This window comes from Carassius auratus, chromosome 25 (genome assembly GCF_003368295.1).
Source record: "Carassius auratus strain Wakin chromosome 25, ASM336829v1, whole genome shotgun sequence".
Classification (NCBI taxonomy): Eukaryota; Metazoa; Chordata; class Actinopteri; order Cypriniformes; family Cyprinidae; genus Carassius; species Carassius auratus.
In genome coordinates this window covers 19970901-19986147 of record NC_039267.1, presented here as the reverse complement: position 1 = coordinate 19986147, position 15247 = coordinate 19970901, and the positions used below count along the sequence as shown (strand labels likewise).

General features: G+C 38.5%; 1 protein-coding gene across 2 annotated transcripts in view; it reads left to right on the top strand.

The window, feature by feature from the left end:
* Positions 1-15247, top strand: part of LOC113043632 (ankyrin repeat domain-containing protein SOWAHB) — a 61136-nt gene that overhangs the window by 27120 nt on the left and 18769 nt on the right. For both annotated transcript variants that reach the window (XM_026203133.1, XM_026203132.1), the window contains exons 6-7: positions 3904-4026; positions 5243-5245. In XM_026203133.1, the coding sequence (XP_026058918.1) occupies positions 3904-4026; positions 5243-5245 (126 nt within the window). The remainder of the gene's footprint in view (positions 1-3903; positions 4027-5242; positions 5246-15247) is intronic.

The window sequence follows — 15247 nt, the reverse complement described above, 5'->3', positions numbered from 1 at the left end:
TGTCAGGCTTGTTCAAAATTATGTTTTTTTACATCTATGTTGTTTACAAATGTGTAGATTGAATCGTTGTATGCTTTACTTTTAAATGGCTAGTTAGTGTTCACTTGAGCATTTTCCAGTGCACTTTCAGAGTGCCTCAGAGACCCTCCACCTTCCCCAGCTCCCCCTGTATAGATCTCCTACAGGTTATTACCGTATTTTCCGGACTATAAGTCGCACTTTTTTTCATAGTTTGGCTGGTCCTGCGACTTACAGTCAGGTGCGACTTATTTATTAAAATTAATTTGACGTGAACCAAGAGAAATGAACCAAGAGACATGAACCAAGAGAAAACATTACCGTCTCCAGCCGCCAGAGGGCGCTCTATGCTGCTCAGTTCTCCTGTAGTCTACACTGAAGACATAGAGCGCCCTCTCGCAGCTGGAGACGGTAATGTGAACTCTTGGTTCTTGGTTCTAAAAAATGCAACTTATAGTCCAGTGGGACTTATATATGTTTTATATATACATGTTTAAGGTCGCAAAAATGTATTTTATACATTATATTTGTGCTTGTAAATATCGTCATCAGCATGCTTACTGTATTCGCACAGCTTGTTTTTTTTTTTTTTACTTGCGCGATTTAGCTGATCCACAAGGGGGCAACACTGGCTGTCAGAAAAGCAACGGAAAAGATGTAACAACAACAGAATACTGGAGACTGCAGCACACTCATCAAAACTTGATGGCTTGAGTTAGCAGGCAAATCTCTATCTTCAGGCATCCATAATCAGACAATACAGACAATGGAATAGCGAACATTTACGATTTATGCCCATACGTTTGGAGGCCACGTAATAAGCTACACCATAAACTTGCTGCTGGAAGCGTTTCTTTCAAAATTGATGTCAGAAGGCAACGGAGCCATAAACAACCAGAGACATTAATTTCAGAATAAACAAGGGGAGTTTGTCTTGTTAACTTTCATTTTAACTTTGCTGTAAACTTTATTGGCTGGGTACCAACTGGCCTGCCAATTACAGCGCCTTTCTCTTGTTAATTTTATGTTGGGGTGATAAATTCTCAGCAGGGCTCGAGTCCTGACCTCAACTTTACCTACTTCTTTCATAAAGAAAACTCCTTCAGCACACCCGTAAAAAAAAAAAAAAAAAAAAAAAAAAACACAGACCGTTGAAGGCATCACAAAATATGTCAAAGAGAACCAATTTGTTAATGTTCTCTTAATTTTTTAGTGGTACACTTACACCCGCTCCATGCGTCTTTTAGTTTAGCTAAACCAAGCTAATGAATCAGTAGCTGACTCAAAACACGAAAGCTACAGCATGTTTCTCCTCCATCCCTAGTGTCCGCACAAAGGGCACAAAAACTTGCTGATATCGTATCTCTCTCCCAGCGAGCGGGACACTGACCTAGCTGTCTCATTCTGCCAATGTTAACAGAGTGAACGCCCCAGATCGGACATTTCCATGTTAGCATTCAACGTCTGAGCAGTCCACGCTGAGATGAGTTCACCAGGCCGCTGGGTTTGGAGCGCCAACACCGCACGTCCCATGTTCAAGAGTAGACCTGACTCACCTCCAACTTGCTCGTGATTTAGCATATTGTTATTGTTAGCAGAAATATTGCATTTTTAAAACAGCTCACATATACGTGAACAAAATCATTTGCATTTCATGCAGAACATGCACGTTTGTCAAAAGGCTTAAAGGGTCTTTGCTCTGGTCTTCATGTCAAAACATGTAAGACATGCACACGTTAAATAATCTAGGGTTCTGTTGTATGCTTGTACTTGAAGAATTCACATCCTGAAATTATAAACAATATTATATTAAATTAGTTTATTACTTTAAATAGCATAAAGTAGTTTAAACAGGGTGGTCACATAATGTGGAGGGATGTCTTGTATGACTTTGTTTGTTCTAGATCGGATACGCATATTAATGACATATTTTGTGTTTCATGGCTGTTTGAAAGATGCTCACATGGTTTTCCTATAGTAATGGTCTCTTAGAGACTTGAGGCGTGTAAACTTGAACAAGTCGCTGAAGGAAACAACTATAAAACCACCTGGAGTGGGAAACGGCAGCACTGACATCTGATCCGTCTGAGAGCGAGAGTTGGGATGCTTTCATGTGTCCGTGCAGGCTGAAGCTTACAGAGATATCTCACGATGTCCATCACTGCAGCAGTTTGTCTTCATCAATCAGCGCGCTGTTTGTTGACCATAGCAACAGGATGTCACAGTTATTTTTATGGATCTGGTTATTGGGGTCTGCCCTCTCACAGCGGGAATTTCCTCAGCACAAGGCATTATGGGATGACGTATTTGCAGGAACTGTTTATGTTCTCTCATGGATTGAATTATTACATGATTTTCATAGTCAAAATAAGTAAGCCGTAACGTTTTGAGCATGATTGAAAGTCAGTATTTTGATGTCACACTTGGCGTGTTTCTGTATCTGGTTGCTAATGAGCAGCTTATGTTATCTGGCATTGGGTGTTACCAGCGTTGGTTGGTTTTCGTCTGGAGACGCAGCTGAAGTTTAAGAGTCAAGGTCACGCAGACCCCTCGCCTTCATCTGTCAGCTCCTTTTGATCTGCAGAGCCTTTCCTCCGTCTTTCTGCACGCTCTGCCTTTAACACGGGGTCAGAGGTCAAGGCAGGGCAAGGCCACAGAATCCCAGCCTCCACTGCTAGTTTCCCTTTCTGTCTTTGTTTCTAATATTGACCTGCAAAATAAATGTTTATTTCAAAGTTCAAATCTGTGTTGCTTTAGCTTTTATAAGACACATCTGTCAATATCCATGCTCGGCCCCTGGTCCCAATCTGCAACCCCTCAGTTGCCATGTTGAATCAATGTTTTAAACAGAAATGCAATAAAGTCAGGACCTTCACGGCAAGGGGGTTTCAATTTGTCATATCATAAACAGGTGCTAAACATGAGGATTAGCGGTGCTGAGATCCACGCTCTTCCCTTGGATCGTGTTATCTGAGTATCGGATCCCTGACACGTTCTGTCAGATTGAACAACGGGGCCCTTGTGCTGGCCGCGGGCGTCTGCAGGGCCCCAGACTTGGTCACAGGTCATTGATCAGTGTGACAAGGAACTCTGTCTGGTTCTGTTTAGAGGGAGGCTGCCTGGAACCGACCTCAGATTAGGAATGAAGAGAGGTCAGAACGAGAAGGAGCTGAAGGCTAGTGTTTGAACTGATTGTACTTACATTGTAAAGGGGGAGGGGCTATCAGACTCTGATGCTGGATGACAAAATAACTATAATATGCCATACACTACAGCTTTATGGTCATGCTTTAGTCTGGAGAACAATTCTCACTATTAACTAATTATTCACCATGAGTTCTGCTTCCTAATTCACTGCTTATTAATATTTAATAAGGTAGTTGTTATGTTTGGGGTGCATTAATATCTAAAATAGGGTCAAGCTAAATTAATATGTGCTTTATAAGTACTAATAAACAGCCAATATGCTAGTAATATGCATGCTAATAAGTCCAATAGTAGTCAATTAAGGAGAAATACATTTCTGCACATATTACTTCCATGCTGCAAGTATATGACAGAGTAATCAACCAGTATTAGTGCAATGGAGGCACTGCTTCCTGTCACATGAATTTAACCTGTATTTTGCTGTTCGCCCTCACATTCACGCCACTCTTTAGAAACTCAGTGATAGCACAGTGATCTTGTGTTGTATGACACAAGTTGACAGTGTTACTTTAGGTGGGAAATTAGAACAGTGTTTAGTGTCATATTCCATCATTTGATTTATACTTCAGTTGTTTTTCTATGTTACTTCCTCAGAGACAAACTACATACTACGTATAGGTCTTACAGGTGAATCCTATTCTTATATGTTCCCTTGTGTCCACCATGTCTTGTTTGTAGTCACTGTTTCAACGGGTACAGATGGACCCCATTGAGAAAGAATGGCTGCGCTGTGCAGCGCTGGGAAACACTGCCACCCTGTACCTGCTCCTGCAACAGGACCCTACACTTGTCTCCAAAAAGGTGGGACTTCATCGTCATATTCACTATATTTTATGTGTGTGTGTGTGTGTGTGTGTGTGTGTGTATATATATATATATATATATATATATATATATATATATATATATATATAATTCTCTGTATGGAGCCAGTAGCATTATTTTCCTGATTACTAGTAATTTGTGAAGTGACTGGAGGGTTGCAGCGGTTGTGTTTCCTGAGTTGTAAGGGTCAAGCTAATTAAGATGAGGATTACGTTACTGCACAGAACCAGAGAGTGTCTCCTTTGAAGATTTAGGGCATGACTCGGACAGGAACTGATTGTTGTTTGACCAGAAGCGTTTTTTATTTATTTATTTTTGCCTGATAGTGTTAGAGGAACAGAGCGGGGTCTTCTCTAAAGGTGAAGAGAAAAGAAAATAAAACACGCTGACGACTTCCAGATATTGTTTGTCCCCTGGATGCAAGCGCAGCCTGTATTTGCTTAACTTCAGAAGCCTTTGGCCCCAAGGCTGTGCATTCTGCCATTTACGCACACTTCCGAATCAAGGGAGACGGTTGCACACAGAAAACGGAGAAGAGGAAAAGAAAAGGAAGGTGGCAGACGTGTGTCTGGTTGTAAATCATCACATATGTGCCTGGCAGCAGCAGCAGGTCGTGGCTCTACGGGAGTGAGGCCCAAAGCAGCAGCTCTTATTAAATTTCCATGAAGTTTAGTGAATTTACGCAGTGAGCAAGGATGACAGGGAACGGCTGGCGCTGCTAAGTGCTTGCAGCGTTGCTGTAGAGAAATGAGCAAGAACACGTACCACCTCTGTAGCTACTGCTAATGCTAATAACTACTTATTTTACTCAAGTTTAACCAGATATTAATGGAACATTCTTAGAAAATGGTGCCATTTGTGTCCAAACAGTTCTAGGAATTACTTTGAAAAAGTCCCAAAGCACCCATATGGGTTTACAGGCTTGCAGTGCAAGAACCAATAGTTATTTAATGTTACTAACCCTGAATCCCTAGTCGAGTTGTTCTCATGTTAATTAGTAATCAATCAGTAGTAAATCATGGCCCAGAAATTCCTGCAGGCTACCCTTTCCATAAAACCTACATTAAAGAGTGTTTTTAAAACATAGCTAGCTTTATTTATTTTTTTCTCAACATGTCAACAAAAATTCAAACATTGATCGTTCTTTCCACTAGTTTTCAAAGTCAAACGGATTTCATAATCTTTGTGCAAGTTTGTTTACCTGCTATCGCCACAGAAAACACTTTAAATCATGTGTCCACTAGCATGCTAGTGCTGATAACAGGAAAATGTTCTTTTGTGTAAGTGATGCTAACTTAGACAACAACAGGGCATTTCCAAACAGCACGCAAGGTTTTCTTCTGTACCTCACAATGCATTTTTCAAACAAGGAACCGGTTCAAATGCATCTTCATTGTCTCTAAAGATAAGATGGGACATTCTCGTCAGATCAGACTTCAGATGTGGCAGTCAAAGATGGACAATTTTAGTGGAGCTTTTTTGCTCATCCAGTCCACCCAGGTCAACAGTAATGGCCAATGCTCTTAACCAGGATCAGATAAAAGCGATAGTGTTGATTGGATAGACAGCATCTTATGTGGCCATCACGATTGAGAGACAAAAACTCATAGGAAAGGTTAATCTCAGGCCCTTATCAATCAATTACATTTGGCTTTGTGGAATTAATGGCATGGCTGGAATTGCTTGGCAGGATTGAAAAGGGTTTGTGGGCTGAACTTGGCATTGGCGTCTCTAGGGGAAATGAAGCTCTTTGTGTTTGAAGCATCACAGCCAAACGGTTCAAACCCCTCTCATAGAGGCAGATACAGAGCAAGATAACAGCTTCTCAAATTAATTAGTGCCTCCTCGTTCCCAATCAAATGGTTACCTTGAGTCCCTTGTGAATCCCTGAAAGAAGCGCTGCACCATTGAAATTGCAATGTGTGACTTTGTGCGGTACATCCTTTGATGATGTTTGATGTATGTGTCCGTGATGGCTACAATCTCATTACATGTATTTCCTTCTTTTTGCAGGACTTTGTCACCGTAAGTACATGATGCCCCTGCCTATACCCCCCCATCCCATCCTCTTTGCTTCTGCTTCATGTTTCTAGAAATAACTAGTGCAAACCCAATCATTAGTTTATCACCCTTTTCATGTAACTCTTAGTTTTCCCCTAATCTATCTGTTGTCCACAATTATACTTAAGTGTTGTTTTAAGAAGATGATCTATCAGCCTGTCCTCCAACAAAAAACGACCATATAGGTTGTTTGTGCAAGCATTTATTACGACCTATATTTACGTTTTAAAGTTAATCGCCCTCTAGCGGGAGTAAAAATAATGACAGTATTGAGTTGCGTCTATCGTCATGAATTGACGTATAACGTTATTACCAATCAAAATGCACGTTTATTTAAATGCAATGTGTGGGCGTTTTACACCGATCTCACAGTATCTCCTACATGTTTTACTACTCTAGGTGGCTTATTCGTTCGAATGACCACACCTAACCCCACCCCTAAACCTAACCCTCAGAAATCATGCTAAATTATGATTTCTTGATACATTTTCGCGCACGTCTGTTCCCTGGGATCGAACCCATGATAGCATGATTACATATCAAGGAATAACGCAATAATCTACTAACTGAGCTACACGAAACGCAAACCAGAGGGCAAATAAAAGAGTACAAAACATTAATATAAAATCGACCTTTTACCTATAGGGGCGCAATTGTAGTATACGCTCTGATGGGTCATATTTCAGGGATTTGGACAAACGACTTATACAAGCGTATTGGTTGGAGGACAGGTTGGATCAATTGTTACCTGAGGCTCGGTTGGGATGGGAACTAAAGCCGGAATTGTGATGCCCAAAACTACCAACTTAACTACAAATTTTAGTAGGGTAACAGTTCATTTTCAAGCATGTTAGCTTTCCCTTTAAAAAGTAAAAAACACTGTGCAATAACTAGTGGCGAAAGGAGAGTAAAATTTATTGGGAACACAGTTGTAAGCCCAAGTGTATATTTAAGCCTAAAATGCCCACCCTCTATTTCATATTAACCAATTTGAGAAACATGATCTCACAAAATAAAGAAGTGGAAAAGTATTTTTCAAGGTTGCGGTTGCATACAAATTTGTACAATGTGAAAATGTACAATTTGTGATGAAATAAAAGTAAACTTCAAACTGTACCTCTAAACCCCGTAAACCTTACATATGAATGAGATCGCCAAAACAGAATATTTATGAATTGGAATGCAACTATGGTGTAGATTGTAGTTCATTTAAATGAATTGGTTTGTGCAAAATTTGATTTTGAATTGTATTGTAATAGAATGCGAATACCTTCAAAACGGTTAGCCACTTTTTGGTAATAGCTTGATCATCTAGCCAAGTCAGTGCTGATCACAATGAAAAGGAAGTCAACAAAGACAGCAAGTTTGGGGGTATTTAGATGAAAGATATGTATGAGTAGAGACTTCCACTGGTCAGCTGCATCCATTGCAATGCTGTTGTTTACTAGAATATGACACTGGGGAAATCAGAATGGCAAACAATAACATCCAAGGGCTTGCTAATCTTCTTAAGAGAAATTAATGAAGGGGGATGGAAATGAGAAGGGGGTGTCTGTAGCCAGGTTGGACACTGATCTCGAGGCGATCGAATAGCAAGGGAAGATGAGACCAGGATCTGGGGATTAAGCTGAGGAGATCCCAGAGGAATCAAATGAGAGTTTAGCCTTTAGGCTCACAATTTCTCAGCTTAGAGCCAACAACCCCCAAAACTTCAAAAACGGGAGGCTTTGAAATGGGAGTAGGTGTCTATAATCCCTTCTGTGGATGCTAATCTATGTACCAAGATTTGGTCTTTCCCTTAGTCTGAGCTTCACAACAATGCTCCTCTCCTCTTGGGCTGGCTAACTTTAGCCTTGTGATGTGTTGATGAAAGTAGAATGGATTAGTGGAGTAGGTGTTCTCTTTAGAGTGCTTCTTTCATTAGATCTCATTAGCTCTCTTGACTAGAATGTTGCTTAGAGTCCATTGTACAGTATTTCATTTGCATCAGGACAATGTTTGATCCATGTTGTCTTCAATCACTGTTGTCTTCAATGACTTCACTGGATTTCCAGGGGGTAAGTATGCTCTCTAAGAGTCGTTTTTGTTATATCAAGTTTGTAAGCGGTGTTTGCTATGGCAAGCCTTGCCAAAGGCAGAGGAGGGACCTGGGTTATATCAAGACTTTTGGGTGGGCACTTATGATTTAGGTCAGTGAGCAACCACAAAGACTATGCTAGGAGCAATGCAACAACATGCTAAAAAACATCCAGAATAACTCCAGTGCCCTGGTGACCACCCACAATATCCTAACGTAGGTGTCAAACTTTTAAATGCCAAGGACCCCCATTGATGATGATCATGATTTGTTCACACCAAAAGCGAAGCGAATATTCGCACAAGATGTTTTTTTTTGGGTCATTTACATGAATAAAAATATAATAATGCTCTCCCTCCATTTTTGTTTTGTACAACTGGATGTTTCAAAGCAGACGCGTTATTAAGCTCTTCGCTGATTGACATTCGATACAACGCATTGCGCGAACTTCCTGCTTGTGTTGCGTCTTTGCATTGACTTTGTAATATACTTGTGTAAATAATTAAATTCTCAATTTTTTTTCACAGTTTGAAAACGTGTGGTAAAACTTGCAGTTTTTCGGCACCAATCACCTTGTGGGCAGACATGCAGCGCTGTTCACTTCCTGTCAGCTTGCTGTCCAATCGAAATGAAGGCATAAAACACCAACAATAAAAGCGATAAGCAAACTTATTCAATAGAAAATGTAATTTTAAATTACTAATATCTATTTTTCTTCTACCCTTTTATCTTTCAAATGAACACAATTGATTTCATTCTTACAGCACTGACGGACAGTAATGAAATGTGCATGTATCACTGCTTTTCATTGATCTTTATTAATTCAACGTACATTAAAAAGCGTTGCCTATGTTTTCAGGAGCACACAATCTAATAATGAGAGAAACCAGTGTTAATATATGAAAACATGGTCACTGTGGTTTACACCTTCAGGCATCTTCATGCAGGAGTTGAGGACTCGTGTTCAACATTAATAATCGCAATGATGAGGTATTTAATTCATGTTAATTTGTGTGTCTGGTATGCGGCCCTCTCTATACACACAGGCAGCCGAATGATCATTGTGTCTAATTATAGTGTAATGACACGGCAATTATTAGTTTAACAAACAGGCACCGCTCCCGCCGCCTCGGGGTGGACATGCACCTCTCCGCATCTCTCAGCCAATAGGAACAGAGGATTGAGCTACTGTGGTGTAAAAGGATTAAATTCATGCTTAAGTTTCAGGATAAGGAAGGCTCTTTACATCTTTTTATTGGCCTTTTGTGTGTTTACAAAACATTTCACAGTGTTGCAGCGTAAAATGGGTGGGATTTTAACAGTTGTCTGAGATGAGAGGTAAAATACCTTAAAAAGTCAATGTTTTCTCTCTATTTTTTAATTCTTGTGATTTATGAAAGCTGACAGAGGGCTTGTTCTCATCTGCTAGTGTAAGATATGCTTTGTACTAAACACAAACCTCTTCAGACAGCATCCTAACTGGAATGGACCGTCATGAGAGGGATTTTATTAATCTATTCAAGCAGAAACTATATCATACAAACTGACCTCGCTGCTCAAAACACACTGAAGACTGAGTTCAATAGTTTAATGTTAGCATGTTGCTAAGCAAAACACTTGATACTCTAAAGGAGTGCTGTAGGGTGGTGTATTTTTGTAGGCCAAATCCAGAAACCAGTTATCATTTTAGTACTTTAGTTTCATCAACACAATTGGCTGAAATGAGACATTGAAGTCATGTGACTATGGCATAGTTCAGTTGCGTTTAGCTTTTACTTCTAACAATCATGTTTAGATTTAAAAATGTATAAAAGTTAATAAATGAAATAACAAAATAACCTAAAAGCCAGTGGAAAATCCTATTAGGTGTTTGTCGATGGAACCAGGGTGATGCTAACTTACTACAAAAATCCATTCCTGCAGTGCTCTATAATATACAGTAATACAAAACATAGCACATACAAATATTATATAAAATGGTGTGTTATTAAATGTTGATTATTTAATTATTATGAATGGATGTTTGTGTAACGCAGTGGTTCCTAACTAGTAGGGCACGACTCTTCTGGTATGGTCACAGACAGTGTAGGAACAAACAATGCTAAATAAAATAAATAATAAGTGACTAGCCATATCATTTCGCTTAGTTAGGAAAACGAAATAGGGTTTTAAACCTTTAAAGTGTTAGGTTCTTTCAGCCGAACTATAGCAAACCGCATTTCTGTTGTTTATAAATACATGAAATTGTGCAATTGGTTCATATAATGATATAAAATGTGCATATTGGTGAGCTTATACAGTTTTTTTTTTTCTACAATAAACATTTTGATATTGTGTTGGATCACCACAATATCTGAGTCTTGAAGCAAACCCAGCCGAGAAAAGTCCCTTCAGTTCTGTCTGAAATTGAAAATATTCAAAGCTTTCATATCAAACCTCAAATTTGAGTGATAAGGTCATAAAAGGTCTGTGTGGGTTTGCGTGTGTGTGTGTGAGTGTTTGTGTGTGTGTGTTTGCGTGTGTGTGTGTGTGTGTTTGCGTGTGTGTGTGTGAGTGTTTGCGTGTGTGTGCGTGTGCATGCATGCGTGCGTGTGTGTTTTTGTGTTTGCGTGTGTGTGTGTGTGTGTGTGTGTGTGTGCTTGTGTGCGTGCGCATGTGTGTGTATGTGTGTGTGTGTGTGTGCGCATGTGTGTGTGCGACGGCTCTCCCTGTGCAGTAATTCAGTGTTATCCCAGCAGTCATTGTAAGAGGCTGTTAATGTTGCTCATTTGTGTGGGGCTATGGCCGTTTTTAAACAGCTCCATATGGTGACAAGCATCAGGCTTTGAGTGAGAGTGTGTGTGTGTGTGTGTGTGTGTGTGTGAGGGTCTGCTCTCACCCTCTCTATTGAGCCCGACCACAGAGGAGCACTATAAGCTGTCCTTTCACACTGCCAATAAAAGACAGAGCCTCCATCTGGCACACACTAAACCTCTCTCTCTCACACACACACACACACACACATGAAAATTACACTGCTTCTTATGCCCAGCTGATCAGACTGCGGCAAGAGGAATCAATTTTTTTTTTTAAACAAAATGATGATGATGATGATGATGATTATTATTATTAATACTACAAATTCACATTCTATATTTTTCTTAGATTTGTTTAAAAAGCTTTATTTAATAAAAATAATTTTATTGTCCAAGCAACACCAAATTATAATATCCATACGTTTTATACCCATTTTATTGTCTACAAACTGTAAATCACTTTGAAAAGTAACAATAAGCTCCAAATGTCTGATTTTAGACATGTTTCATGTGTGATTGCCAAATGATGCCCAACAAATCCATTAATAAACAAACAAACAAACACTTTTGTCCTGAGTTTGTTCAAATGCCTTAGCAAACACCTCTAAATTATATCTGTCATATTCCCTTGTGAAAATAATTCCCCATATTGAATATTCATGAATAAAAAAGCACTCACAGATAATATATTATTAATGAAATTAAAGACAACTTAAGTGTTTTAAAGACTTTTTAAAAAGTTTATTTTAGTAATAATGTCAAAATAAAGGTTTTACTGCTTTAAAGAGGTAAGCATATTTGAATAACATACTGCACCTAAGCACATGAAAAGTGCTTTATGATTATAAGTTTAACTCTAGAGTGTTATTTAATATTTGATATAAGCTAGTACTAAATTGCAACTTAAAGATGTGTTTGTACAAAAATATTTAATTACATAACATATAGAATAACGTTCAACAAAAATGACATTGAACCATAAATGCATGTCTATGCATTCTGCAGTAAACTTAAAACTAAAGTTCACTACTAAAAGTGGTTAAAACACTCTAGAGTTCAGCTAATTACATTGAATGTAAATGGAAAGATTTTAACCTCTTAACTGTGACTCACGTTTTTAAACATAGACTTGAAAGAGCATGATCCAAACCTGAATTTGTATAATTCATGACTGAAAACATTTTGTAACATGACTTTGATGTACCATTTTCATGGCAATGCAATGTTTGATTTTAAAATGGGTTTCAAAACAGTTAACAGGTTAAACAAAGAACATGCAATTAAATGTCCAAAGTTTATACATTCAGTTCACGCTTAATTAATAAGCTATATGAAAAGTACTCTTTTTAAATGTATTTTAAAGTGTAGGCCTACTTATTTTTCTCACATGGATATAGAAATTTTAGACCCTATTTTAACAATCTAAGTGCATGGTCTAAAGCACTGTTTGGATCCACTTTTGCTAGTTTAACGACAGGAAAACAGTCGGCACGCCTGGGCGCATGGTGTAAATGTGTTTTCCCTATTGTCTTAATGAGTAATGGGTGTTTTTGGGGCGTAATGTGCAATAAGCCAATCAGAGTCTCATCTCCCATCCCATTCGAAAGCCACTTGCGAAATGGCAGGTTCGCTATTTACACGCAGGAAAGCAATTTTTAATTTGTAAAAATGTGTGTGTGCTGCTGTGTAATAAGCAAAGTGTACACATGTTGTGCACCCACCTTTAGGAGCATATTACGAACACGCTCTTTAAATAAGAAAAGAAAAAAACATTGAGCCAGACTTTAGACCAGGTTTGAGTTCCTCAAAATAGTAACGCGCTAACAACAATGCATTTGCTATTTAAACAACATGGCTCAGGATGCGAAAATGAGAGCTGCATTGGGCAGAAATGATCAGAAACCCTTGCGCCGTATTGTGCCGGGTGTATGATAAGGCCCTTGATGTTCAATGCTCCGATACGTTTTGCTAACATCTAGGTTTTGCGTTCAGTGGATATTGTTTTATTGCACATTGTTTACTAAATGATCATAGACCTGGGCAGATTGTTGCTCTTCAGGACGGGGCACAGACTGGCTGGAGACCAACAGAGAAGAGGACATTTCTCAACGGATTGTATGTGTGTGAATAAAGCGGGGCCTGTCCGCCCAGCGAGGGCTCTGTAAGAGACGGCTTATGGGGTCAAGGTGGGCTGCCAGCTCTTGCGTGACAAGATACATAGGGCTTTTTGATTCGCTCTTTGGCAGATTACAGGTTGCTATAGTTTCTCTAATGCTCAAATCAAGCATTCAGCTAATCGGCTCAGAATAGGTTAAAGGCTGCCGCTGATTTGGAAGAGATAAAACTTGGTGACAGAAAACCGGGGAGGAGAGTTTGACAAAGGCACGGCTGCTCCGGCTTTGATGTCCCGCTCCGTGTGACTGTGGATGGGGACTGGAGAAACACTCTGAGCTTTTGGCCAAACACACTGGTGTGATGAAACACAATGGCGACTATGGAGAGCTACAAGGCCCAAAAGAGTTGTGTTATCCTATTACTGATATTGTTTTCTTCTTTTCTTTCTCTGTTTCGCTCTGGGGATCTCTTACACACAATGAATGAAAAAATAACACTTGGAACTCCTCACTTGGTCCTGAAGTTTGTAAGTAGCCTGTATACATGCATTAGAGATTGTGTAATCTAGAGGACTTTTGTGTTCAGATCAGTGATACCAATCATACAATGATACAAATATTTTAATACATATATTAAAATCAGTGTGATCAAAGTATTAATCGAGATTCGTCGCAATATACATGCTTGTGTGTGTATTTATATATGCATAATAAACATACACACTACATGTATTGGTCACTACCCGCAGTTGAACAGCAGTGGGTTGGTTTGGCGTCCTTGAGTTTGGCTCAGTGAGCTAATATTGTGCTGAATTAGCTGCTATGCAAATGACTCAAGCCTGTTCTCACTCATTCATATGAGACCAAATCTTCTTATGCAAATGAACCCAAACACAGCTTTCATAGGGGCTTCATAAATAGGCTTCAGATACAGTGACCCCAAATTTTGGACTTTGGTATTTGGACTTTTATAGCACTTAAAAATGTCTATATGTCATTGAATAAATACAAATATCACTGTAGTTGAATATTTCTTGTCCTACAAAACTATATTTAATTTGAAGTGAATGGAAAAGAAGTCGGTAAACTGTTTGGGTTGCGCAGTTTTACTTATTGTCAAAATGTTTATAATGATTATATCACTATTTATAACCGATTTTAAACAGGCCTCTAAATGATCTAAAGTCTTAAAAAAGTTACTAAATTATCTTAAGTACAGTATATACAATTCAATGCATAACATTTTTCAGTAAAAAAAGCGATTCACTGAATAACATCAACAAGTGCATTAGACGGTGTTCAGAACTGTCTGCTTTACACGTCGCTGATTCGCAATGGTAAGCTTATTATAATGATTTATAATTTGAGTGTCCGGGTCCGATATTGCACAAAATGTTAGTTTAATGTGAGGACATTGAACACTAACACAGAGATGTTTGTTTCTGTATTTCAGTGGCTCAATAAGTAGCTAGCTAACATTAGCACGCTTGTTCGCTTTAGAGTTGTTCTGCTCGGAAGTGATTTATATTAATTATATTATATTATATTTATTAACATTTCTGTTTTCAACTGGTCAGAACAAAAGTAGCAGATATGTTACTTATTGTTCAGATGACATATTTTCGGATAAATGCTGTATGTGGATGTATCTTGACAGATCCGCTCTGATATGATGATTATGATTCTTCCGTGAATGAATCAAATCCACAAGTAACTTGCGATTAAAAAATTGTGTTTCGATAAGAAATGCTGATAAAGAGACAAAACTTCAGAAACACTGTTGCTCACTCGAGTGTAAAATAAATAAATAAATTTAATTAATTAATTTAAACATTTATTATTGTTATTATTATTATTTGAGTGATAAATAATTTACTGAAAATCATCAAAAAAATTGACTACACAATTAATTTACCTTACAAAAATAAGCTTTGCAAAAGGATTGATAGAGAGAAAAAAGATTTTGGTAACATTTTATTTTAAGGTGTCCTTGTTACACGTTACAAGTACTTACTATTATAATAGCAATAAATTAGGCATAGTTACATGCAAGTAGTCCTAACCCTAACCCTAAGTAGTAAGTACATGTAGTTCCTCTTCAGGAACTCGAGCTGCGTTGAACGTTTTGGGGAAACGCCTTTGGCAAGATC